The following is a 24656-nucleotide window of genomic DNA, read 5'->3' as shown; positions in this document are numbered from 1 at the left end:
TTGCCCACCGCTGATTTAGAGGCTTCTCCAGATCCAGGCAAGAGATACCGCTAACGAAGATCCTTCCTACCTACAGCTACACCTACAACGCCTGGATGAAAAGCAAAGAACCAAAAACCTTACAAATTACTGCAACATTTAATTTCCCTTTAGGATTTAATTAAGTATTGTTGCATTGATTTATTTTTCTTGAATTTAAGTGTAACATATTTATTTACCCTGTCCTAAATTAGAGGAACATTCTAGGCAACAAAAGTAATGGGCTCTATGCATGCACCACTTCACTTCCATGCTTTACACAAAGTTTAAGAACTAAACATGATTTTTTTTTTTTTTTTTTTTTTTTTTACTTCGTGTAGCCTTAAGGACGTCTTGTTCAAAATGCTATCATCGTCATTTGAGTAGCAGATTTGAGAAACTGATTTTTAGTTTGGCAGATTAATAGAACAGAATGGATAATTCTAAATCTGTGGAAGAAAGCATAAACAGTAATTATTGTGTAAATGTTACTCAAAGCAGACTATTTTAGCGGGTATAGTGCTTTAATGCAGAATTAACATAAGCTGGATCCAATTTTTACGAGCGGACATTGAAAGCATCACGTAATGGGCTCGAGCCGAGGCGGGGTGGACGCTGAAGGCGGGCTGCTGCTAGTCTCAGAGCTTCCGTGGAGCTCCTCCTGACAGCCTGGGTTTATTTTGAGGGTCGTAAAGTAAATCTACACCACCGAAGAAAAAACCCTTCATCTCTGAAGCGACTTTTCAGAGAGGAGCTACCTAATCTCGTTGAGAGAAGAAAGCCTCCGCGTTTTACCTTGGAGGAGCGAAAAAAAGGTAAATTTTAACTGTTTTCATCCGAACTCCAGCTGGAAATCCCTCCGCAATGATTGCAAACCGACCGTTACTGCCAGATGAACATCTGTATATCATTAGGAGATTTGCTCCTTAACAGTTGTCTGATTTAGCCTCTCTTTTAAAATGTAATGTTAAATTGATCAACTCTACTAAAATGATAATAAACCCGACCCCTTCAAAGTAAAACTTTTTATCTGCTTTGTTCAGTTTAATCATGGTTTCTCCTCAAACAATTTCAATTAGCTGTTTAATCTGTTGAGACAGAAGACATAATCAGGATGCTTTCAATTTCCCTTCACAATTTTTAAGTAAACTAATTTAATTTTTCATTTTTAGTTTTATTTCGAAATTACATTTTCAAATTTCTTCACATATCTAAAAGATGCAGTCTAGCTGGATGGATTTTAAGCTAAGATGCTTCAGCCTTTACCCAGAAATAATTAAATTACCTTTTGTGACATTTCAACATCTACTTCTGGTTGTTGTTTAGCTCTTACTGAAACCACACCCATCATTTTCTGTGTTTCTACTGTGGCTGTGTTCAATTGATGGTAGAGGCTCAGAACAGCCAAGGATGCTTTATTTTATATTCAGTTTTATTTATTTTTAAAGCGACATGCCAGGGTAAATTCATTGCTTAAAGTGATATGAAAGAAGGGAATGAAATCAACTCTGTCATCCATCCTTTTGATGAGTCATTTCCAGTCATGCTATTTAGCAGGTCTTATTATTCATTTCTGACTTTTCTGCTCTAACACACTCTGGGGGTTTTCAACAATCCATACTAATCTCCGCTTGATTTTAAAAGTGTTGTGATTTAATCATTATCACCAACTCCCTCTTTTATTTTGTTATTGTAACTTGTTTTTATTCTGATGTTTGATGTTATTTCTTCTGTATTATAATCAGGGTGTGTTTAAAAAACAAGCAAACATAATTAACATTCTCTTAAAATTTTAAGGTGGGTTTAATAAATTCAAATGCTGGGGTTTATTTCTGGAAAGACATTTTACATAATTAGTGCAATTCTGAAATGTTCTCCATGGGTTCCCTTGTCCGTGCAAGCAAAATGAATTGATTTTCGAATTCACAAACTCCTGAAAATACATATAGTTAAATTTAAATTCTACACGGTATCAATCTGGCTTTATATATATATATATATATATATATATATATATATATAAGCATCCCAATCTAAAAGCAAGTGCAAGATCATTAATTTAATCTTTAAGAAAGAGATTTTACTAACACTTTCCTTTTCTGTAAACTGTATTTCTGTATCTGTCATCTGTATCTCATTTTTTTAACTTCGAATTTGTTAGAATTATGTTAAAAATCAAATTTTGTTAGAAAACACGGTTTAAGTCTATGTTTAGTATTTGCTTCTATACTTAAGTCAAAATGCTAATTTTTATCACTGCAAGGTGTCTTATTTCATATATTAATTTATCCTATTTTACTCACTATAAAAGTTTTCACTCTGTTTCACCTGCAAGGCCACACACTTCTCCAGCGTGAGGATGGTTGTAGACCAGACATAGCTTCTTCCCATAACAAACCAGATTCTTTCTAAAGGTTTATTCATAACATGTTACTGTTAACCAAAGTGTCTGTAATTTGTTTTGACTACTTTCCATTGTTGTAAGTAAGGGGGAACGAATCCTGCTCAGGCAGAACAGGGCTGAATACTGTGCCATAAGGGCTGTATGATGAACTGTCCTCTCTTTGCAAAGATATATGATTAATTAAGTGCCGACTGGGTGAAATCCATTGATCTCCGTTTATTTAACTAGGATGAATAGTTGAATACTTGTTTCCCACTACAAAGGTTTACAATGTTCTTAAATGTTGAATATCAGACAACATATAAAACAGGAAAGTGTTTCTAAAGTATTTGTATTTCCACTTTATTTTCCATCCTTTTCCCTTAAATTCTCATCCGTCCATCTTGTTCTTGCATACATCGATCTGTCTGTCTGGCACTTATGCGTCAAATCATCAGTCCATTTTTCCATTACCTAAAACCTAAAAACATGTGTATTATCATTACCTCTGCGTCTCATCCCCCTTTTATTTGACCATCTACTCATTTCTCCATCAGTCTGCTATAGTTAAAGTTTGATGACAGTAGAAAAATCAGAAATGTTATTTAAAATGATCTTCAGAAAGACGGAAAACTCAAATTTGTTGCTAAAACACACAGATATACCTTCTTTCTATAAATCTGTTCCTCTGTGTTCTGTTCACTATTCTCTCCACCTAATAAGTTGCATTCCACGCCCTTAAAGGTGTAGTGGAGGATTTTCACGAATTTTTCAAAAGACACGCCCTCTCTATTAAAAAAAAAATGCGTGCGAGAGAATGCATTAACCCCTTTCTCCTCATGCACACTGTTTAAAAGTTACTATTTGCATGGCTCATATAAGCTTACCGTCCAAAAGATTTGCAATTTTTCCACCTTGTCAGACTCAACCATTTTTCCTCGTGCACGCTCTGTTTGAAAGTTACTATTTGCATGGCTCATACAAGCTTACTGTCCAAAAGATTTTCAATTTTTCCACTTTGTCACACTCGCCACCGCCAAGAGAAAATGGGGACGAGCACGTAGGACGGCCTTATGTAAACATATCACCAGAATGACTGAAAATCAGGACCAATATTTTTGATGATCCACTTGGAAAAAGTCCATCCTCAGAACATGTTCAACTAATTAATAAAGCAATACACCTCAAGTGTTAATCCGAATAGTTCTCACTTAGTCCTTTTTTCCACCCTTTCCGATCAGCAGACAAACATGACTGTACGCCGTCGCTACCTGCTGGCAGTACTCAACTCGTTCATCAGCTTTGCCGCTTGTGAGGCTTTAGCTTGATATTCAATGAACTCCAGCATTCATATGGTATTCTGAGCACCACTCCTGTCTTATTCCTTCAGACATCTAATATTTGTTTTTGTGTTTTTCACTCCTGATTTTGGACTTTTCCGCTTTGTTTTCAGTCCCTCCACCAGGGAAAAGCTGACTGCCTGGCTCCATCACCTCCTTGTTTACTCCTTTCTAGGGCTGCAACAAAAAAGTATTTTGTAATTCTATTAAACTGTTGATTGTTTTCTCTATTAATCGATTAATAATCGGATAACAAAATGTTCCTTGAAGAAAATTATGTTACGAAATTAAACATAGGGAAACTAAAACTTTTCCACTTCAGAAGTTCTGGATAAAGCATAATGATAGAGGAAAATCCTTTTTTTTCATCTTAAATTCAAAATGTTTACATATTTTATTTTACAATTTTGTTATAATTACTGCTCCAAGTGCGTTGCTCTGTCAGCTAAAGGCATATTTTACAGACACTATACTGCAGTTAACGATTAATTGATTACTAAAATAGTTGACGATTATTTCAATAATCGATAAATCACAATAAATTGTTTCAGCCCTACCCCTTTCATTACTAATCTTGGTAAATAAATTTGGAAAATAAATAAATACAGACGATAAATACAACTAAATACAGATATATACATAAATACAGAAAGCTTTTAAGTTTACTTAGAAAAAAAACAATACACAAAACACAGAACAATAAGCCAACAGGGCAACATCACTTAATTGTACAACCTTTTTAGGAACCAGAAGAAGCTATCAGTGCAGAAATTCAGGTCTCTTTGACACTGATATAATTAGTAACTGCTATAATAAGCCTGTTTTAAGTTTCTCTTTAGTAACCATTTGCTGTTTATATGAGACATAGTTTCTGGTTTATAAAATATACTTTTTTTTTTTTTTTCCTGTTTTGTTGGTTTTGCTTTTCCAGTTATGCGAAACCTGTTGGAATATGCCCATCCGTTGGACATTCAGAGGAACAACAGATTCTTTGTTTACAGCAATAGATGTTTGGTTACTTGAAAATAAATTGTTGCATTTTATCTACAAAATATTTGGACTAGGCTGCATATATGTGAAGCCTAAAAACAAGCCTTTCCTCCGTCAATTTAATCTTTTAGTTTTATAAACCGATGTACAAAATTAAAGCGGGATCAAAGAACCTGCAGGTGTCCTGCTCAAGCATAGTCCAGATTTTTAGTTTAGGAAAACAATGAATGTTTAAAGATATCTGAACCTCTCAGGACCTCCTGGCATTTAGCAGCATATCCTTGTTGTTGATCCTTATCCACACATAATGGGAGGTTTTGCCTGCAGTGTGTTGCCTTAAAGCTTAAACAGCTTCAGGAAGCTCACGCCCTGCCTGCTCGCTTATTTTGTCCAGATAGTTCCTCAAAAATCAACACACAGAAATCCCTTTATAATAATAAAAAGTGTTGGAGCTGCTGGTTTTTGCATAGGGAAAATCTCAAGCTTTGCATTTCATTGTGTGCAGGGGGGATGGTAGTTCCATATGAAGGCCAGTCTTATGCTGCTCTGAAGAGGCGGTGCAGGCAGAATGGAAGCCTGTTTGAAGACCTCCTGTTCCCGGCATCAGACCAATCTCTGTTCTACCAGAGAAATCGGATCGGCAATGTTGTCTGGAAGAGACCCCAGGTGAGAGAAGGGAAAACAAAGCTACCTAGAGCTAAGGCTGTTCCTAGCTAGGGTTTTCTACCAAAGAAATCTCCATGTTTTCTTTTGCCCTCAGGCATTCTACTGTACATAAACATCCTGTAAGGAATACAATGCCTTAATTATAAACAAAAGATATGAAGACTTTGCTTTTTGTGTCATTTGGTGAAATGATTTCCAGAGAAGATGGTACAATAAACAGAGCAGCTGTTGAATATGGAGAAGAATTTGAGGAATTTCTTCTAACCTTTCAGAAATCCAAACTGCAATAAGACCATTATTGTATTTATTGTTGAAACTTATCTCTGAATTAAAACTGTTTACTTCCTCCTAATCCTTTTAAAATTCTAGGTCGATGTACTCATGTCACTGAAAAACTGAGAATGTTACTCTGACTGGAAGATACTTCAAGCCTGTGAACTTTTATCAATGGACTGTAATGTTAAGTTAATTTTGCATGTCCCAACAAATCTTGAAGGATTATTTGAAGTATATGTGGCCTACTATAATTATCAGAAAGTTCCTGGCTCAGCTGATGTATAAAATAAAATTTAAATCATAGGCAAATGACAAACGTTTACGAATATTTTCCTCAGGCATAATTTATTGCTTGATCGGTTAAAATGAAAAGGATTAGCTCAAAATCACATATTCTAGCCTTGTCTAACTGCCTCAGAAACTCCGTCATTTCTTGCATTTTGCCTAATTAAGTTTTTTTTTTTTTTAAGTGCAGCAGCAGTTTATGTTGCTGCTGCACCCTGAAATGTGACACTCCTGAAATTATTGCTGTGCGATTTCCATAAATACATTTATCTTATCCATCCCGATGTTTAACTAAAGCCGTATCTTGGAAATAAAAACACACCCATATAATACACCCAGGAAGTCAGTGGAGAGATGGTCACAGGTTTGGAGGGCAGATAATGTTTAGTTAAAGGTGATTAGAGGCACACCTCGGGGCATTTCCCTTCATCATAATTTCTACGCACCATGGCTGAACATTTTTCTTGGTTTATTCTTCACAAAACATATAAAATAATGTTGAATTATAACAATGATGCTGCCTTGCTTGTTTTATTTTATCCTCCAGGGCTCCATAGAATATAAATTAAAAAAACTACCACTAAATGCAACGTTGCCGGCATAAATGCTTTTTCTGTAAATCATTAATAATATGAGTAAATACATAATAAACAGGCGGCTTAAAGTGCAGCAAGAAATCAATGTTACTGGTTTGTTTAGAGGGTGATGAGATAGTGGAGAATATTTTTATGGTACGTGTGTAAAATGACCCGTTCACTAAGGTGTCGGGTGATCGAACCTACAGAACGTCTTTATTTTTCCTCCATCTTTGAATTCTTTAGTTCACTATTTAGCGGAAAACCTTTCTGTGTTTAAAAAAACAAAGAAAAAGCAAAGTACAGTAAATAAGCTTAATCAAAACTAAGAGCAATAAAGTAATCCTGAATAATAAAGTAAAATCACATGTGCGGGTCAATAGGAATAAATAAATCCAACTAAGAAAACAAAGTCGTAAAACGATTTAATAAAACAATAAAATCCAGTCATGGAGATAAAAGGATAATCTGTGATCACCTCCACATCTCAACTGAGCCGTTTGCACCGAGCTGGTTTTCTCGCTGCTTTGCTTTAGCTTTTTTTTCCACTACTTCCTCTCCTCTGTGGCTTCTGTCCCGGTAAACTAATGCTAACCTGGTAGCAAAGTCCCGCTGGGCCAGAGAAAAGAACCACTTTCACTGGCGGCTAGAGGCAGGGATTTCCTAATACAATGTTAATATTGTAAATCTGTCGGATATCAGCTCAAAAAAATGAGTTTAGGAATATATCGGCCTGCACCTACAACAGGGGTCTTGAGGATAATAGAATGTGCAAAATAAGGAATAAAAATATGATTCTTGCTCATATGGTATCAGGTCAACATCGGTCAATACTCACAAGGAAAGGTTGCATCAGGACATCCACAAAAATCACACCACTTTTCAAACAAACAAGCTTTATGGGTCTTCAATTTTATATTTTAGGTTCTGGCGAGTTGCAGGTATATCAATATATATAATGAACTCAATTCTGATAGACTCAATAAGCAAATAACACAACGTTTGGTAAAAAGTGTTTTTATTGAATACAGGGTTATATTTCAGAAGATGAATATATTTATTTGTGTTCACACTGGTCATTAGACCTTCAATTGTTAAACAGGCTCCCTGTATAGACAAAGCCCTGTTTAAAGAACAAGTATAAGGCAAATAGCCTAGGTATGTAGTGGATATAACCAAATATTTCCTGGCTTAGTAAAGTTAATATTTTATATTCCTGAAAATATAACCTACTGCAGAAAACGGCTTATTTTCATGATCCAGCCTGTGGTGTGAGCATCCAGCTGAACCTGTCTTTAAAAGGATCCAATCTGCCTCAACTTGTTTTTGATCAGATGACAGGAAAGTGAGACTGAGTGACACCAGGGTAGGAAAACCTAGAAAGATTTTGTTCTAGTTATTATCTATAGAGAAAAAAAAGCAAAACAAAAGAAAAATGTTAGAACACAAAGGCTGAAATATGATCCCTTCTTTACAAAGCATTCAGCATAGCTGAAAGAGTGGCTAATTCGCCTGAGAGCTACCGTACAGCTGAAGACGGCTCCTTTTTCCTGGTTTTAGACTTTCGTTGAACCATAAGTTCCCCTTCTAGGAATCAGAACTCAGGCTGCAAGTCTGAACTGTCTATGAAAACCCCAAAAACTCTGAAGTCTCCGAGTTACAGTTCATCTTTGTTTTCTGTACTATATTAAGAGCCAATTTACCAGGATTCTATGTTTTTGTTTCCATGACCGGAACGATGTAAATGCTTTTGAATGTTCTCCAAGTTTTATATTTGGAGACTAGGCACTGATTAGAGACAACAGAATCCATGGTCTACAACATCTGCTTCTGTTTCTCTTCTGTTTTAAATACCAACAAGACCTCAGAGTTTGAGACATTTAAAAAAAGCCACCAGTGCCTGTTGCCTCATACTGGTTCTGCTGGGTGTGTGCCTGTGGTTTATCCTAGCTCTGGTATTTGGTTGCTCTCCAGGTGCTCTGCCTCACATTCCCAGTGGCTTTTTTTTCATTATTGAACTGTATATTTACTCTTTACTCTGTTCTTAATGATTGACTGAGTGTTCTGGGTGACACCCTGTCCAGCATTTATCCACACCAACAGTAGCAGACTTTAATGCTCTAGATTAATCACATGCAGATTATTACTGTTTGGGTCATTCATCAACGATTAATACATTTAAAGAACAATTTCTCAACCTAGAAATAGATCTGTTTGCCACAAATGAAATTTTGTATACTAATAGCATCCTGCCTCTTTCCTATCAGGAGTTAAGCAGCGACCCTCACCTGTTTGTGAATGGGATCAGTGCTCACGACTTGCATCAAGGCCAACTGGGAAACTGCTGGTTTGTTGCTGCCTGTTCCAGTCTGGCTTCCAGAGAAGCACTCTGGCAAAAGGTGAGGGGTCAACGCATCTCAGATTCATGCAATAGAAGAAAAATTATTATACATATACTGCTAAAAAAAAAGTTATGTTTTTACTGAAACCTCTGATCTCTGCATTAAGAAATAGCTACAGCATATGGTTACACACTCCTCTCTCTACATCATGTGGTGTGTCTTAGCTTTTCACTTTTCTCTATAGAAACTCTTTACAAATGTTTGGTATTTATGTTGGTTTGATGTTAGAGTATTAAACCATGTATCAACTCACCTGCTGTTCTTAAAGACGGGACATAGTAATGAGTGTTTAGTATTTCAGTAAAAAACAATAGAAACTGCTGGATGCTGCTCATCTGAGTAAACATCCACTGTCCACAAGGTGGCTCCTGTTACTGTCTAATAACCCTGCTGCTCAGAGGCTGCATTAACATATGTGTGAGCATATAAGGAGACACTTTGGGTGGGCAAGTTGAACGGTTTGAACTGTTGCTACAAATTCTGATGAAAAGCTGCTTTCACCTCTTTTGGCGAAAACAACATAATTTTATCTCAGTGGATCAATTAAATCTGTTTCTTTGTTTCTTTTTTTTCTTTGTTTCTTTCTTTCTTCATCTCATTCAGATCTTAAAATTGATTTATGTTTATCTTTTATTCAAATGTGTAAATAAAAAAAAAAATCCTCTTTTGGAAATGGGATAAAATGTAGGTTCTGAAACATCTTGTGTTTATAACTTCTTTTATTTTTCTTTCTTTTTTTGTGCAAAGGCTAGAATATGTCAGCTCATCCAGTTATTAGTCTTTGTACAAAGACTGCGCCCTCTGTTGAACGAAAGTAAACACTACAGTCTGAATGGAAGTCAATAACACTTCTGGGTTGCTTGGTGTAATAAAAGCATAAAAGCATATTTTGTAAACTTTAGGTATTTGAATACCATGTCACACAGGTTGATCAAATACCTTCTGATTTTCTGCATTATATATCAAATAAAATAATTAGGGGTTAAATGGAGTTAAGTAGAAAAAATTGAGAAGATTTTTTTTAATATTTTTTTTTTTATTTAACAGTGATTTTTCATGTTTTTATTAGGTGAAGTTAACAATTCCCTTTTTAATCTTTCTACTAGTTAAATTTATGGCTTTTAATTTGTGTTTGTTGTATGGAGGATTTCAGCCAGGTATCAAAGACACAGTGTCTCAATTTCAAAGGTGATGAACAGTAATGTTCATTAACAGTTTAATAGTAACATACATTTACATTGCCAGCTTTTTTTTCTTCTAAAGAGGATTGTGATTTGTGCACTTACAAAACACATGGCTTTTATTTGACCTGAGTTTCAGGAGGTTTAGAGCTAAACCCCCAGAATTTACCTTAACTGCAATTTAAACTATAGCTTTTGCAATGTTTCTTTGTGCTGGTTTCCACTGTGCTGTTATAGTGCTTCTCTTTGAAAACATGTTCAGTGTTTTAGGTGTTAAGTGTTTTTTGTTTCTAAAAAGGAAGTGGACTGTTTCTGAGTTACTTTTGTTCTTTGTTTCTAAAACTCTTTGGCTGGATATTTAACCCTGTGTTCAATTGCTTTTCAAGTGTTAAAGGTGAGAAGGCTTTTTCTCTCTCCTTAAGGAGCTCAATTATGATTACAAAAGACATAATTACTGTTATCATTGTAAAAGACAGAAGGGTACCTTTATGGATCTATATTTTATTTGTATCTGCTACATCAATCTTAACTATATTTCATCTATTTGCTGCCCTATGTTGCACTTTTTTCCCCACTTCATTACATTTCCTGGTGGGTGCTTTGTGTCTGGCCTTTGTGAATTGTGTGTTTCCTCTGTGTTTTTTTTCCACTGTTCCCTCATTTGTCTCAGAGGTCCCCTGTAGCTCTCAGTTTTCCATTGGCTGAAAGGAAACTCAACTCTTTCCTGGTGTCATTTTGTCTCTGTGGACCTAACAGTTGTCTAGAAAATATTTTCTTAGTTAGTTTTGTTATATCTATATTTATATATTGTTTAAGCCAAACAAGATGTTTTGTTTTAATATATATATATAAATTAAGTTTTTTAAACGTGTTCAAACATATATACATTCAATATGGCTGAAATCATCTTTTCCCATGGATAAATATACAAAGATAAGAGCTGTATATTTTTCTTCTTGTCAGTACATTTGGAATAATATCCTTTAAACCCAGTAAGCTAATGAAATGAATGCAGATTTATCTTTAATCTGATTCATGGCTTAGATCATTAGGCAGGCGCTCTATTCTGACGGTGATATCTGCTCTAGTTTTGACTCTTACTCTCTTTCTTTGAAAATGCTTCCAGTAGAGTGGAATTGATTTCTCCTAATGAGAGCTCTTAAAACTAATATAGAGGAAGAGACAACAGACAGAGAAACACAAAACCATAACTTCATGTTTTTGCTTTGCTAATTGTCTAACCTTTGCAGGTTTTATTTTTTATTTTTTTTACACTTGTGTAGAAACAGTTTGCTCTATGAATAAGACTGTTTTCTACTTTCAGAGACTTTTAAAATTCTCTTTTTTTTTTTATCTCCTTCTGCACCCACTTTACCTTTCACTGTCCTTGCATTTCTGTTATATTCTATTTCTGTTCAATGGAAGATAAGATTAATGTGATTAAATTGACTTCTTTGTAAATTCTAACATTTACCTAAATAGCCAACTAGCATTTTGACTCCTTATCATTTCTCTGTACTGATTGCATGGTCTATGTCTCATGTTTGTGATTTGGATTATTTTATCTTTTTTTTTAAATGGGAAAACACAAATATTATGCAACAGAATGAAAATAACAGCTTAAAATAAAGACAGTTTGGGACAATGGATCCAGTAGTTACATGTGGAATATATTAAACTGGGAGTTTTCCCAGACAGCTTTTATCTTTCCAACACAATACTGATATTGCAGCTTTGATTTTTGACACTACACAATATCAGCACGAAATTTACATACCTTATTTAATAGTGAAATGTTAGAAAAGATTTGATCAAGTGATAACTTGATATTCCTCCGATAACAGTTATCAGCAACAGTTTATGTTAATCAATATATTACATAAACTTTACATTTAAACATGAAGATCTTTAACAATTGAAAGAAAATGTATCAATTTTAAAGAGAGATATGAGATCTTAGAGATCCAATTTAGTAGCCTGGGTGCCATTCCGAAATTAGTCCCGCCCACAACGTTTGAGGTCGGGAAGTTCGGTCTGGCATTGCTCAACAGTAGCGCAAGTATGCTCGCACAATATCTGGCGGGCCAATCAAATTGTCAGGGCGGGCTTTATACGATGATGGACAGATGATCAACAGTAACGTAATCAACCACGTCACCAAAGCGCGCTTGGGTGACCGCTTGGGTGACAACAACAATGGCTGCCGCTGGAGAGTTTAAGTGTGTACATTCTGCTATTAGGTCTGTTCTAGAAGATATCGACAGCAAATGAATTTTAAAAGAGGAACAGAGAAACGCGATCAAGGCTCATCTTCTTATTCTAGGCGTGCAACTGCACACTTTGATTTTTGTTGACAACAACTATGCGTCGCTTAACATACGTCACGCACTCCGTTGCTCTTATTGGTTGTAGGTCTATTTAATTGAGTGCAGAGGCATTTTTTTTCCTGGTTCGTTCGAAACACGCCCCATAATCACAGCTCTATGGAGCAGTATCAGACTCATATTCTGACTAGAATTCAGGAGGACTACGTCAGGCTACCAATTTAGTGCACTTTACATGGAACTGTTTTTTTCTTTCTTTTTAGTGCTTTTTGTTAATAAATAATGTAATATATATATATACTGTTACCTTTTTTTTTTTTTTTTACAATTTTTATGTCTAGGGTAAGACCTTTACTCCCATGGCAAGTTATACGGTTAATTTAAAAAACATTTTATTCAGATCGGTATGGGATATCATATCAACTGATGCATTCAGCCCAGGTATTTGGGTCTGGTAGGAAAAAACTGAATCGGTGCGTCTCTACTTACCCCACTAGTGTAGCATCTGCTAATAGAGTAGCATATACATATAACCATGTTGGCAGAGAGTTTAGAACCTTGATGGTCTTTGCCAGTGCCATCAAACATAAAGTTAGAGAGAAGGAAAAAAAAAACCAGAGAGGTAGAAACTATATGAACACTTTATTGGCACGTCACAATACAGCAAAGGGATCAGTGTTATACATGGAAGAAAATATTTTGTCAACATGAGAAACTTTGCATCTAATGGAACATACTGCTTTTTTCTTCATATTCTAAGGCATAACATAATATACACATTTCCCTCGGTAGGGAGAACAGTTTTTTTGTTTTGGGTTAAGGCTAGAAGTGCCCATGTGTTGTTCCATTCAATTACATTAAAAGTGCAAAGAAAAGATCCCTGAAAGCCAAAGGATTGAAAGTACATTTTAAGGTAGAAGACATTTGAGGCAGTTTGAATCATTTTTAACTTTTGTTTGATATTATTGTTGTCAGATCAGAATGTGAAAAGATAAAGGATCAGTTTTACTGTAAATCCTGCTTTATTCCTCTGCTTTGTGTCGCAGCTCTTAGAAAGAAAGAGAAACAACAAGCAAAAAAAAAAAAGTCTGTGTTGCTTTATTTTCTAATAAACTGGTCAGATTGAGTCGATGTCTTATGAAGTGTGGAGTGGAAAAAAGCATTTTGTTTTTGCTATGTCAGCCTTTGTTTCTGTCCCTCTCCCTCATCCTTCCCAGTGAAGCTTTCAGAGGCTGTTTAATTTACCCCCCCATTGATCTCTGTTATCCATCAGGTCAGTAGTTATGCATTGTGGATATTTGGGATTTCATCCACTCCTGTTTACTTACTAACAAATGCATTTCTTTTAAAATCACAATAAAAATAAAGGATAAAAACTAAACATTAGTTCAACAATTTGACACTAAATAAAAATAGCTGGTTACCAATGACAATTTCCTTGGTTTTATTAATCTGGTTTAATTGTTTAGTTTTTTATCCGGTGTTCCAGAAGTAGCTGCAAAAATCCACATGTTGTTTCTTCCATGACTTGCCTTTTATTTTATTATTTTCCGTTTTCTTAAGTCAAATGTGTGTACTTTATTTTATCTTCTGCTTTATAAAATAAGTTAAATTTGGCAGTAGCAGTGATTAAGGGAATGTGCACAAGGAAGAAAAACATGCTGGTGTATAACTAATGTTTAATGGGGTGGAAGGAGACTATTCACACTGAAATGAAAGCAGATTCTCTAAGAAGACTGAACCAATTGAAGGTTAAGGTCCTTTCTCAGGTGTGAACTCGATGGTGCAGCTGAGGTTTGCTGCTGTGGACCCATCCTTGAAAGCAAACAGGAAATACATGACCTTCCTCACTTTAGCTAACTCCGCAATCCTTTCCCCGAACTCCTGCATGTCTGCCTCCAGCCACTTGAGTGGCGACTCCTCAGGGTCCTCAGCATTTCGCCAAAATGTCCCGATCGGTTCCAGAAGCTGACGGGTCATCAGGTTAGTGAGATCGGGGGTCCAGTGCTGGGAAATGCCGGTGATGGTGACCCGGCCGTGGCCTGAGAGGGAGAAGTACCAGCGGGAGAAGTTCAGCTCTTGGACAGGGAAGTCCAGACGATACACCGCTTCATAAGGGAGGAGCAGACGCTCACCGTCCTGACGCTTCTGCCCTGTTTTTTGAAGAGACGAGACGCGGAGACGCATCATCTGCAAAGAAAACAGAGAAGATTTGGATGAGCAAGAAATGCTCTATAGCTACACTTTGTTAAAGACAGTTCTGCTGGTGTTTGATAAAGCTCCTCTAACGATAGTAGGGAGACAAATTTGAGAAACATTATATTGGAGAAACCAAACAACCGCTAAACCTGGTCTTAGGTTCCAGTTCTCAAAAACCTACAATGCAGGGATAGAGTTGATTCCTTCCCGCTATCATCTGAACCCCCATTGCCATGCAGGAGCCCAAAACGCTTGGTCAGCCAGGCCAACAATGATCCTAATGACTCGCCTTTTCAGAGGCATAGATCAGTGGCATAGATATTGTGGAGAATGTTGGCCTAGTGCACCTTAAAATGCTACTAGAATGATATTGCTCATATTTGCTTTGTATTGGGCCTTTGTGACTAACAGCCTCCCTATGATTAGTCACCCTGACCAATCAGATGCAAGATTTTAGAAAAATCAATTCCAGCATTAGCTATAGTGATGTTAGGCACACATTGATTCAGCTGGATGACCCTCAGCGTTTGCTGAAAAACACATCAGCTTCAAACAGAGCATCTGTGGCTGCTGCATTTCACTGGCATTACTGAAACATCTTTTAAGGCTGAGGGTCAGTAAAGCTTTCGTTACACTTTTGAAAAGGCTTAGAGAAATATAACAGTTGCATCTAGTTAAATAGAAAGCATTTACAAATATAAACTTTACCTCTAGTTCTTAATGAATCTAAGAGGAACCTCCAAACAGCCCACAACAGCAGAATCACCTTAGTTTACTAAATACAAACATTGCACACATAAAATAACGTGTCATTCACTTCTAAAGGTGTCATTTTAGCATTATGAGCAGAGATTTCTCTTCTGAAGCGTAAAGTACTAACTTTTTTTTTTTTTTTTTTTCTGAAGCTGCTGTCGTTTATCTGAGAAAGTAAGAAGTTGTAATTAAAAAGTGAGAATCTCACCTCGGTCAGAGCCGTGTCTTCCTTAAAGTCCAGCACCAACTTCTCAGAGGATTGTCTTTGCTGGTTCATTTCCGTCTTTGAAGTCGTATTCCTCGATTCTGAAAGGAAAAGGCTCGGATGTATGTAGGGATCTGCAGATGGATGGAGTCCTGGTGGAGTGCCTAATCTCACTCTCTTCAAAGCCTCCCTCCCACTTGTCATATACTCCAGCTCCTCCTCCCCTCCGAACTGTTTCCATCACATTGTTTGAGTTTCTCTCTTCAGCCCCCCCACACCCCCCCCCCCCCCCCCCCACACCCCCCCTGCCCACAGGGTAGTTTAGTCTGGAAATATTGACTGTAATGAATGGATGGGGAAGAGTAACAGGACATGAGATCGACCCAAAATGACAATTGTTCTGACTGGATTACAGTCATCAGAGTCTGGCTGAAAACAACTTCTCATTTATATTAAGAAATTTAAAAAGTGTTTTAACTCAAAATCCTTCAAATATTACATTAATAATCTAATTTAACTAGAATCATTTTAATCCGGGACTTTAAGTTAGGATTGCTGATCACGTTGTCTGAAGTATTATATATTTTCAAAATATATGATTTTTACAAATTTTTTTATTTTATATTTCGTCTTTATATCAGTGGAAATATCCCCCCCTAACAGAATACTCTGGGAAATGTCTGGTAGTTAGATAAAAAAATCTCAGAGGTTTTTTCAAGGTGTTGAGTTGGTGAGTGATGTTTGAAGATGCTAGGCAACTGGGATCCTGATGACGTCCAAGAGGGAACGTTGAGAATTTCCTGAGGGCTTCTGGGAGCTCTGCTCGTCTCAGCTCAGTGGATCTGGTATTTATTTATATCGCTCACCTCAATCAGGTTTAAGTTTGGCTGTTACATCAACGTTAATATGTCGTCAACAGGGATTTGGCAAAAGATATGGAAGGATGGCATATTCCCCTGATTAAAAAGTTTTATGCAAATGGAAGTGTTATTATAACTAAAGAAAACTTGGCTATTTACACGTTACATCTGGTCAGTGATAAAAGTTTTAGAAGCCGGCTCTTTGGGCGATTGTAGCTTTACTGGAAGAATGAGCTACGCAATTTTCAGTTAGTCTGGATGGAATTGATATGTTTAGCCAACACTGTATTTGTTCTGGAAAAGTTTAACTTTTAAAACTGAAGCTGAGGATCAGAGTTGCATTTTTCTCTTATTCTGACAGGTAATTCCAGACTGGAAAGACCAGGAGTGGGACAAAGAAAACCCAGACTCGTACGCCGGAATCTTTCACTTCCAGTTCTGGCGGTTCGGTCAGTGGGTAGACGTGGTGATTGATGACCGGCTTCCGACGGTGAACGGACAGCTGGTGTACTGCCACTCCAATGACAACAATGAGTTCTGGAGCGCTCTGGTGGAGAAAGCCTATGCCAAGTGAGACATCCATTTTTTTTTTTATCTTTCAGGGTTTCTGTCATGATTTTTTAATTTACAAAATTTTCTCTTTCTTGTCCTTTTTTTGTCTTCAACCTCTTTGTCTTCCTTTTCATCTTTCCTGTTTTCTCTCTTTCTGTTTTAAATGTAAAATGTTGATGTTTTTATAAAGTTTTGTTTTATTTTTTCTTCAAGTTGGTTATTCTTTTGGCAATTGACATGTTTCAGTGTTTGTGTGACATTAATTGAGGTAAACATTATTTCAATAATCGAATAATCATGATAAATACTATCAATGGTATCAATGCACTGGAAATATTAAATTTTATTCTAAATGTAAATAAATCAAGGTAGGAGATTGTAGAAAAAAGAAACAAGAACAGGTTAAACACCATTACCTTGTTATTGATTAGGTAGGGATGGAGAAGTTGGAGTATCTTGTTGTACACCTGCACAACAGAGTAGACTGGAGATGCAACTCCACAGCAGACTGTTCTCCTTTAGGACCTTAGGTACCAATGTGTTTGCTGCAAGAAGCTGCACTTCTTCTGATGTTAAAAGTTAGATTTTCTTCTTCTTTTTTGGGTAGCAGCATTAGAGGTAGGGACTTTAAAAAAGACAAACAGACTCATTAAGAAGGCAGGCTCTGTTCTGAGCACCCGTATGAAACCGATTGTGGATTTTTCATAAAATGAAGAACGTTATGGAAAAGCCTGGGCCTCCTCTTCATCAGCCTGTCAGGAAAAGAAGAGCATCTTCAGTCAGAGGATTCTCCAGAAACAGAACACTACAGAGATCCTTTCTGCCTTCAGCCATCAACACACTGGTTAAAGAAACGCCTGCAAGAGTTACATTATATTTCACGTTGGGATTAATAGAGATTTATTTGGTTCAAATGTATAACAATAGAATAAATTTACCTGGCACTGGTTCATTATTTAATAAAGCATTAAGTGAGTGTTTAATTGTTTTATTATTGAAATAAAATTAAAACAATGAACTTTTTAAGGGCCTAACTGATGAGTGAACTAACTGGATGTTTTCCTGTCTGTGTTTTTCAGGATGTATGGATGCTACGAAGCTCTGGACGGGGGCAACACAGCTGACGCTCTGGTGGATTTTACTGGGGGTATTTGTGAGCCGATGGACTTGATTGAGAATGGGTACAAAGACGATGAGGAGAAACGGAATGAGTTGTTTGAAAGAGTCCTAAAGGTGCACGGCAGAGGAGGCCTGATCAGCTGCTCCATCCGGGTGAGAAGGAGACAAAGGCAAACCCACAGTGGATGAATGTTTGAAACTAAAAAACAAATTCTTCTTCCAGGCAGTTACCGCAGAGGACATGGAGGCTAAACTATCCTCCGGCCTGGTGAAAGGCCACGCGTATGCTGTGACTGATATCCGCAGAGTAAGGCTCGGCCATGGCCTGCTGGCCTACTTCAAGTCAGATAAACTCAACATGATCCGCATGAGGAACCCCTGGGGTCAGAGAGAGTGGAACGGGCCCTGGAGCGACAGGTAAACCTCCCTTCCTGTAGATTACACAGCTTTATGTTGCGATCGCACTGGAGAAGAGCTTCTTCTAGAGACCAGAAAAATCAGGGCAATTTATGCTCAGCTGCATGCTCCACAACATGATGGGAAAAATGCAGGTGATCTTTATGCAAGTAAACCAAAACACCATGACTGAACTTAGATATTGTGGCAAGTTTTTAAACAAATAAAGCTGAAAATAAACAGCAACCAGACAGCTTGAAGCCCTCATAAAGGGACATAGGAGAGAAGAAGAATTGAAAAAATGTCAGTAAAATGCACAGTATTAACTAAGTACACAAGAGAGGTTTTTAAATTCTCTTTCTTCCTGAGTATTTTTAATAGCACCATACAAAGCATGGATATGTTGTGTTAGGTCATTAAGATCCTTGGTTGGTTTGAAATATTTTGGGTCAAGCAGATGTTTTGAAGCAGGTAATGAAGGTAACAAATTGGTGTTTAGAGCTTAATTAACATCTGGAGACTGATTCCTGGACTAATATCTGTTAGACAAAGGTAGCTTTCCAGGTCTAATAATCAATAACTTATCATTTTAATCTAGTTTTGATCATTTTCATCTTTTTTAACCATCTTTTAGCACTTTGAGATGCATATTTGTGAATGCATTATGTCCCCATCGCTCTACTTTCAAGCCGGGCTTACACTGCGATTTGTTTCAATCGTGGCACGTAGTTACTGCACACACTGTATGACTAACCATAGGTTTTAGTCGCACAGTGCGAGTTCACAGCTCACAATGTATGTGCAGCACGACGCTGTCAGGCAATGTACCTGCTCACACTGTACGGCTAAAAACCAAGTCGGACTCAGCTCTGCAGTGAGATGGAGCTGATCTGACTCGTCTTTCCGGAAGCCAAACAAATAGAAGGGGAATATCAAACTCACTATAGAGAAACGCACTGCCTTGGCAATTTGTGTAATTTTGTGCTGAAAGCCCTGAAAAGAAAAGTTGGTTGGCCACACGGAGAAAGGTCCTCAGTGCTCAAGCAATGGGTAAAATAACTGCTGGAGCCGGCATTTCCTAACAAGCACGAAAACTCTGAACAAAATTGGACTGGGCCTTCATTTCGTTGCTCTGTACTTGTGACGGTGTGATGACAATAAAACCCTGGGAAAAAAAAAAACAGTGGACCATTTGTCACTGGACAGAGATTTAAAGCACCAACCTGAAATTCCTCTATGAAACATCAAAAATTAAAACAGTTCCTTGTTATTTTAAAATAATTAGATTCTTGAGCAACGTTTACCTCGATTCTCCTCAATTGTTGCAGAATAGTCAGTTAGTGAGACAGTTGCTTCAGAATTTGCTCCAATCAAACACCCTGGCTGCATCTACTGTTATTGCATTGGTTATTGCTAACATCTCTTTGTACTAATCATTAAAATCAGAGGTCAATTTTTTCAAATGTATTAGCTTACATACATATTCATGGAAATGGTTTGATTGGCTTTTTAATCTGGTTGACAAGCTTTTCACAGTGGTTCATTACAATTATGTCCCATTCCTCCTGCTGTAATGGAGTCTGATTGGTTGGATTTCACACACCCTTTATAGCTCTGACCACAGACGTTCTCTGGCACAGAGATCAGTGCTACATGATGGCTGCTCTAAAACCCTAATGTTCTCATCTTTAAGCCGCCTTGTAAATAATTGCTATACTCTGGACTGTTCCTCACTCAGTGGCTTTTCAGCCCATGTCAGTACAGCTCTTATTTCACTGTGGATATGACTCTCACATCCTCATTTGTTTTTCTTCTAAAATGAGTCTCACTAAAACCCTTCCACTAGTATTTCACCTGACTAGCTTGATGGATGTTCAATCTACACTCTTTAGATCTGTGTGTAGTTGAACAGATAAACTTTACACCTTCAGACATCAAGAAATTGTACTCTAGTTCAAACCACACCTGTAGAGGTCCATAGTCCTATTCCTGATAGATTATTTCCATGATGTAACACAATCATGTAGTGGGTTTAAAAATCTTTGGAGACATGGTTTTCCCAGTATAAATGCAGACCTATTAACTACAATAATCTCAAACTGAAGAATCGGTTTAATCAGAGAATGCTTCCCCATTTAAATGTTAAACTTTAGCCTGATTCATTTTAGCTATGCAAATTTAGTCACATCTGTTTTGTTTCTTTTATGACGTAGTTTCACAAACGGGTTTAATTACTGAACCTTCTATGTTGTTTTTCAGCTCTGAGGAGTGGAAGAAAGTCAGTAAGGGTGAGAGGGAGAGTATGGGCGTCACAGTGCAGGATGATGGAGAGTTCTGGTGAGTTTCAGTTCAACTCTGCCACCTACTGGCCAAGTAAGGTTAGCTACAATTATTCACAGCAACTACTGCTATAAATATTTTAAATAAAAGTTTGGTTCTACTTAAACTTTTTTCTGACTGCTTCCTTCACTTTTATGTTAATTTCTGCTAATTTTTTACCACAGGATGACATTTGATGACTTCGTTACCAACTTCACAGACCTCATCCTCTGTCGTCTCATTAACACATCCTATCTGAGTTTACACAAGACGTGGGAGGAAGCCGTGCTGCGGGGTTCTTGGCGCCGCCATGATGACCCGCTTCGTAATCGTGCTGGAGGCTGCGCCAATAACAAGCAATCCTATCTTCAGAACCCACAGGTGTTCTTCAGTTTTATACCAGGGGAAACTGATCGACAGCCTCTAATTCAGGTGTAAACGTGTGTACATCTTTCATCGTTTCATGTTGCAGTACGTGTTCGACGTGAAGAAGCCAAAAGATGAGATACTGATCTGTCTTCAGCAAAAAGACCGCAGAGCCACCCTGAAAGAAGGGCAAGGAGAAAACCTGGCGATTGGTTTCAACATAGAGAGGGTATTAGGGAAATATCCTTGTCAAGATATAAAATGAGTGCCGCGTTAATCGTGCAACTAAGATTTAAGTTGATTGACTGTGTTCAGGTGGAGTTGAACAGGACCTACCGTATGCATGCTGTCCAGCAGAAGGTTGGAGGAAGCGTCTACATCAACGCGAGGTCTGTGTTTCTACGCATCGAGCTGACAGCGGGCCGTTACGTCATCATTCCCACCACGTTTGATCCCGGCCTGGAAGGAGAGTTTCTGCTCCGCGTCTTTGCCGACGTTTCTACTGACTGCAAGTACGGAAACATCATTATGACAACTCAGCCTGCAACTTAAAGTACGACATTATATAGACAGACCCTCTGTTGCATTGTGTCTGTCCCACAGGGAGCTGACTGTTGATGGGCCTCGAAAGACCTGCTGGTCTGGGATGTGTGGCTACCCCTCACTTGTCACTCAGGTCCATGTGGTGCAGGCTGACGGACTCGCAGGACAAGACTCAGGCGGAGGTCCTTTAATTTCCCAATAATTCAGACCCCAATTAAACTGTCAAATCTACTTGCCAAATGCTGCCCAGAACAAAATTCTTTTATCTTTTCAACTAGATGGTGCATATTTTTTCAGAAAACAGAAAACACTGATTCTCTAAAGTTACAGAACTAAAACAAACTAAAGAAATAAAAATGTGTCCCTGTAGAATTGTTGCCTTACAGCAAGGGGGAGCATCGACCTAGTGGTTAGGGCATAGAGCTTGGAATCCTCCGGTTCTGAGTTCGAACCCCACTCCCACAGACTGCCACTCTGGGTCTCTGAGCAAGACCCTAAACCCCTGAATGCTCCCCAGGCGCCCCACGATGGCAGCCCACTGCTCCCCAAGGGGATTTGCTAAATGCAGTGGTAAATTTCTCCAATGTGAGATCAATAAAGTTCAGTCAATCAAATAAGATCTAGAATCTGGATGCTTAGTGTCTCCTTGGCTTTCATTCAAATTCATAAATGCAACTGAAAGAGGAGGAGGTGTTGATATCATTCCTGTCTTGAAATCAAACGATTCTATGAGGATACTTCTCAAATGGTTCAATAAAGAGTAGCCTTCAAACATTTTAGGTTTTAGTTTTTTCTTTATCAGGGAACTAGAAGTGCAAAACTTTGCTTTTACTGACGAGAAAAAACTGCGGCTGAAATTCAAGTAGCATCTGTGTTACAAATTGTGTTAGAAAAGCTTGAAGCTGATTTATTATTGTCAAAACCTACAAACGTGGGTCAGTGATTAATTTGATGTCCTGAATACAAAATGAACTGGAAAGTTTGTGTGTCTCCAGTCTCAGATCCTTACGTGATCATTCGCTGTGAAGGAGAGAAGGTTCGCTCACCAGTCTTTGAGAACACATGCAGCCCCAACTTCAACACCAAGGGGCTCTTCTACAGGAAGAAAGCCAACCGACCAGTCAGCATTGAGGTCTGTGTTGCTCTCTCTGGACGTGTTTGTTAATCAGGACGAAGACGTTGACCACCTCGTTCATGTTTTCCCTCAGATATACAACCGCAACGTTTTAAAGGACGGCTTCCTGGGTCAGGTGACTCTGCCGGCCGAGGAGGGAAAAATCCAGCAGACGTTTCACCTGAAGGATAAAGGCGACCGGAACGAAAACGACCTCCCTGGTACCATCACCCTGGTTTTAGAAACCAGCTCGGTTCTGACCAGCATCTAATGCTGATTGGTTGTTTTTATCTTCACCGGGCCACCATAACATTCTCATTTTTTAACATCCTATTTCAGTTTAAAAACAATGTTTGCCAATCAGAACACCGAAACAAATCCTTTGGGTTAATCACCACTTAAAAAAAAAAATAAAAACATTAATGATTTGTTGTTGCCATAGGAATATTGTTTACATGTTTACTAAGAGTATTGAGTTTATGCGCTCCATCTAAATGGGAGTAAGAATTGAACACCTTTTAAGCTTTTTCTCTATTTGTGGCACTTTATATTTTAAATAATATGCTTGTTTTTAAAGCTCTTATCTCAATTCTGTTAAATCTGGTTAAAATTGTAGATTATGAACACTTTTTGCTATAACTGTATTAAATTTATGTCCTCGTCTGCTTATGGCATTGGTGCAAAGCATACGATTCTGCAGAGAACTGCAGAATTACGTACAAGAAGCATCTTAAACCAGGAAGGCTTGATGTCAGGCTGACTGGGTTGTTGATCAGGTGCCTCCGGTATTCTCCTGTAGATGCAGATTTTGCTTCTGATTTGCAAAACATGCCTCATAATGAAGTTTAAACTGTGGCCTGGATGAGCTATGCAAACCTTGTTTGGTCCAGATAGAAATCAATTCAAGGAGATCAAAGAGGTTTCCCAGAAATAATGTGCCTAAAAGTTTACAGTTTCTTATTAAACTAATGTTGCATTAGAGATCTCCCACTTCTGCCATAAGGTGGCGCTGTGTTCCAAAGAAACCTGTGTCTGAAGCCTGATCTTACTGTGACATTTATAGACATGACAACTCATGTATTCCTAAGGTTGCCTCCTAGCATGATGCTCTATATTAGCATTGTTTACAACCTCATTTAAATGAAGTCATTTCCCAGAACCTAATAACCTTTTCAGGTTAAACACAGCTGTAATTTTTTTCCTGCTAACGCCGGTTTATACGTCACTGCTGCTATTACACAAGGCTGCATGTTCATTTCCCTGGGTGAGAATAAATGACCAACCCAGCTGTTTGTTTTGGGTAAGAACCACTTTACTAACCGTAGAGCTGATCATAAATCGGTTCATGAATTGTTTCTATTTTTTTTTTTTTATGTGTTCTGCTTAATGGTTATTGATTCATGATGTAATGTTTTAATATAAAGCCTTACAGAGCTGTGTGTTGATTTGTACATGCAAGATGAGTTTATTAAACCTTTCCAATCAACAATTTTCAGTTTGACCATCTTTCGACATGAATAAGGTTTAGATGATTAAAAACAGGATCTGTGTTTGCGCTAAACTGTGCTGCTGGTTGTGTTCAACAATAACAGACTTACATTTTGTTTGTGTTTAACATTTGAAATGAAACAAAATGAGCACAGAGTACACACACCTTTGCACACACGCGCAAAGGAAAAACAGACAGAGGCTTAAACAAGTAACAACGAACATTCAGAAGGAATGGAAGCATGAAGTCACCTAAAGGAGGATTTTAAAAAATGTGGGTTTTGTTGTACTGAAAAGACTGC

General features: G+C 37.6%; 2 protein-coding genes across 2 annotated transcripts; one reads left to right on the top strand and one right to left on the bottom strand.

Annotated features, from left to right (window-relative positions):
- The first annotated feature begins 641 nt into the window (after nt 1–641).
- LOC119786518 (calpain-5-like) lies at nt 642–24355 on the top strand. Its single transcript, XM_038289953.1, has 13 exons — nt 642–833; nt 5237–5397; nt 8801–8932; nt 16819–17027; nt 18089–18281; nt 18352–18545; nt 20784–20861; nt 21029–21224; nt 21316–21438; nt 21525–21721; nt 21813–21934; nt 22748–22884; nt 22961–24355. The coding sequence occupies exons 2-13, from the start codon at nt 5242–5244 to the stop codon at nt 23135–23137; spliced, it is 1914 nt and encodes a 637-aa protein (XP_038145881.1). The 5' UTR covers nt 642–833; nt 5237–5241; the 3' UTR covers nt 23138–24355.
- ompa (olfactory marker protein a) lies at nt 13064–15791 on the bottom strand. Its single transcript, XM_038289954.1, has 2 exons — nt 15601–15791; nt 13064–14630 (listed from the first exon to the last, which is right to left on the bottom strand). Exons 1-2 carry the CDS (start codon nt 15667–15669, stop codon nt 14193–14195), a joined length of 507 nt encoding a protein of 168 aa, XP_038145882.1. The 5' UTR covers nt 15670–15791; the 3' UTR covers nt 13064–14192.
- Nucleotides 24356–24656: the final 301 nt, after the last annotated feature.

This window comes from Cyprinodon tularosa, unplaced genomic scaffold (assembly GCF_016077235.1).
Source record: "Cyprinodon tularosa strain WSP-4 unplaced genomic scaffold, ASM1607723v1 ctg274, whole genome shotgun sequence".
NCBI lineage: Eukaryota > Metazoa > Chordata > Actinopteri > Cyprinodontiformes > Cyprinodontidae > Cyprinodon > Cyprinodon tularosa.
This window is presented reverse-complemented; position numbering and strand designations above follow the sequence as displayed.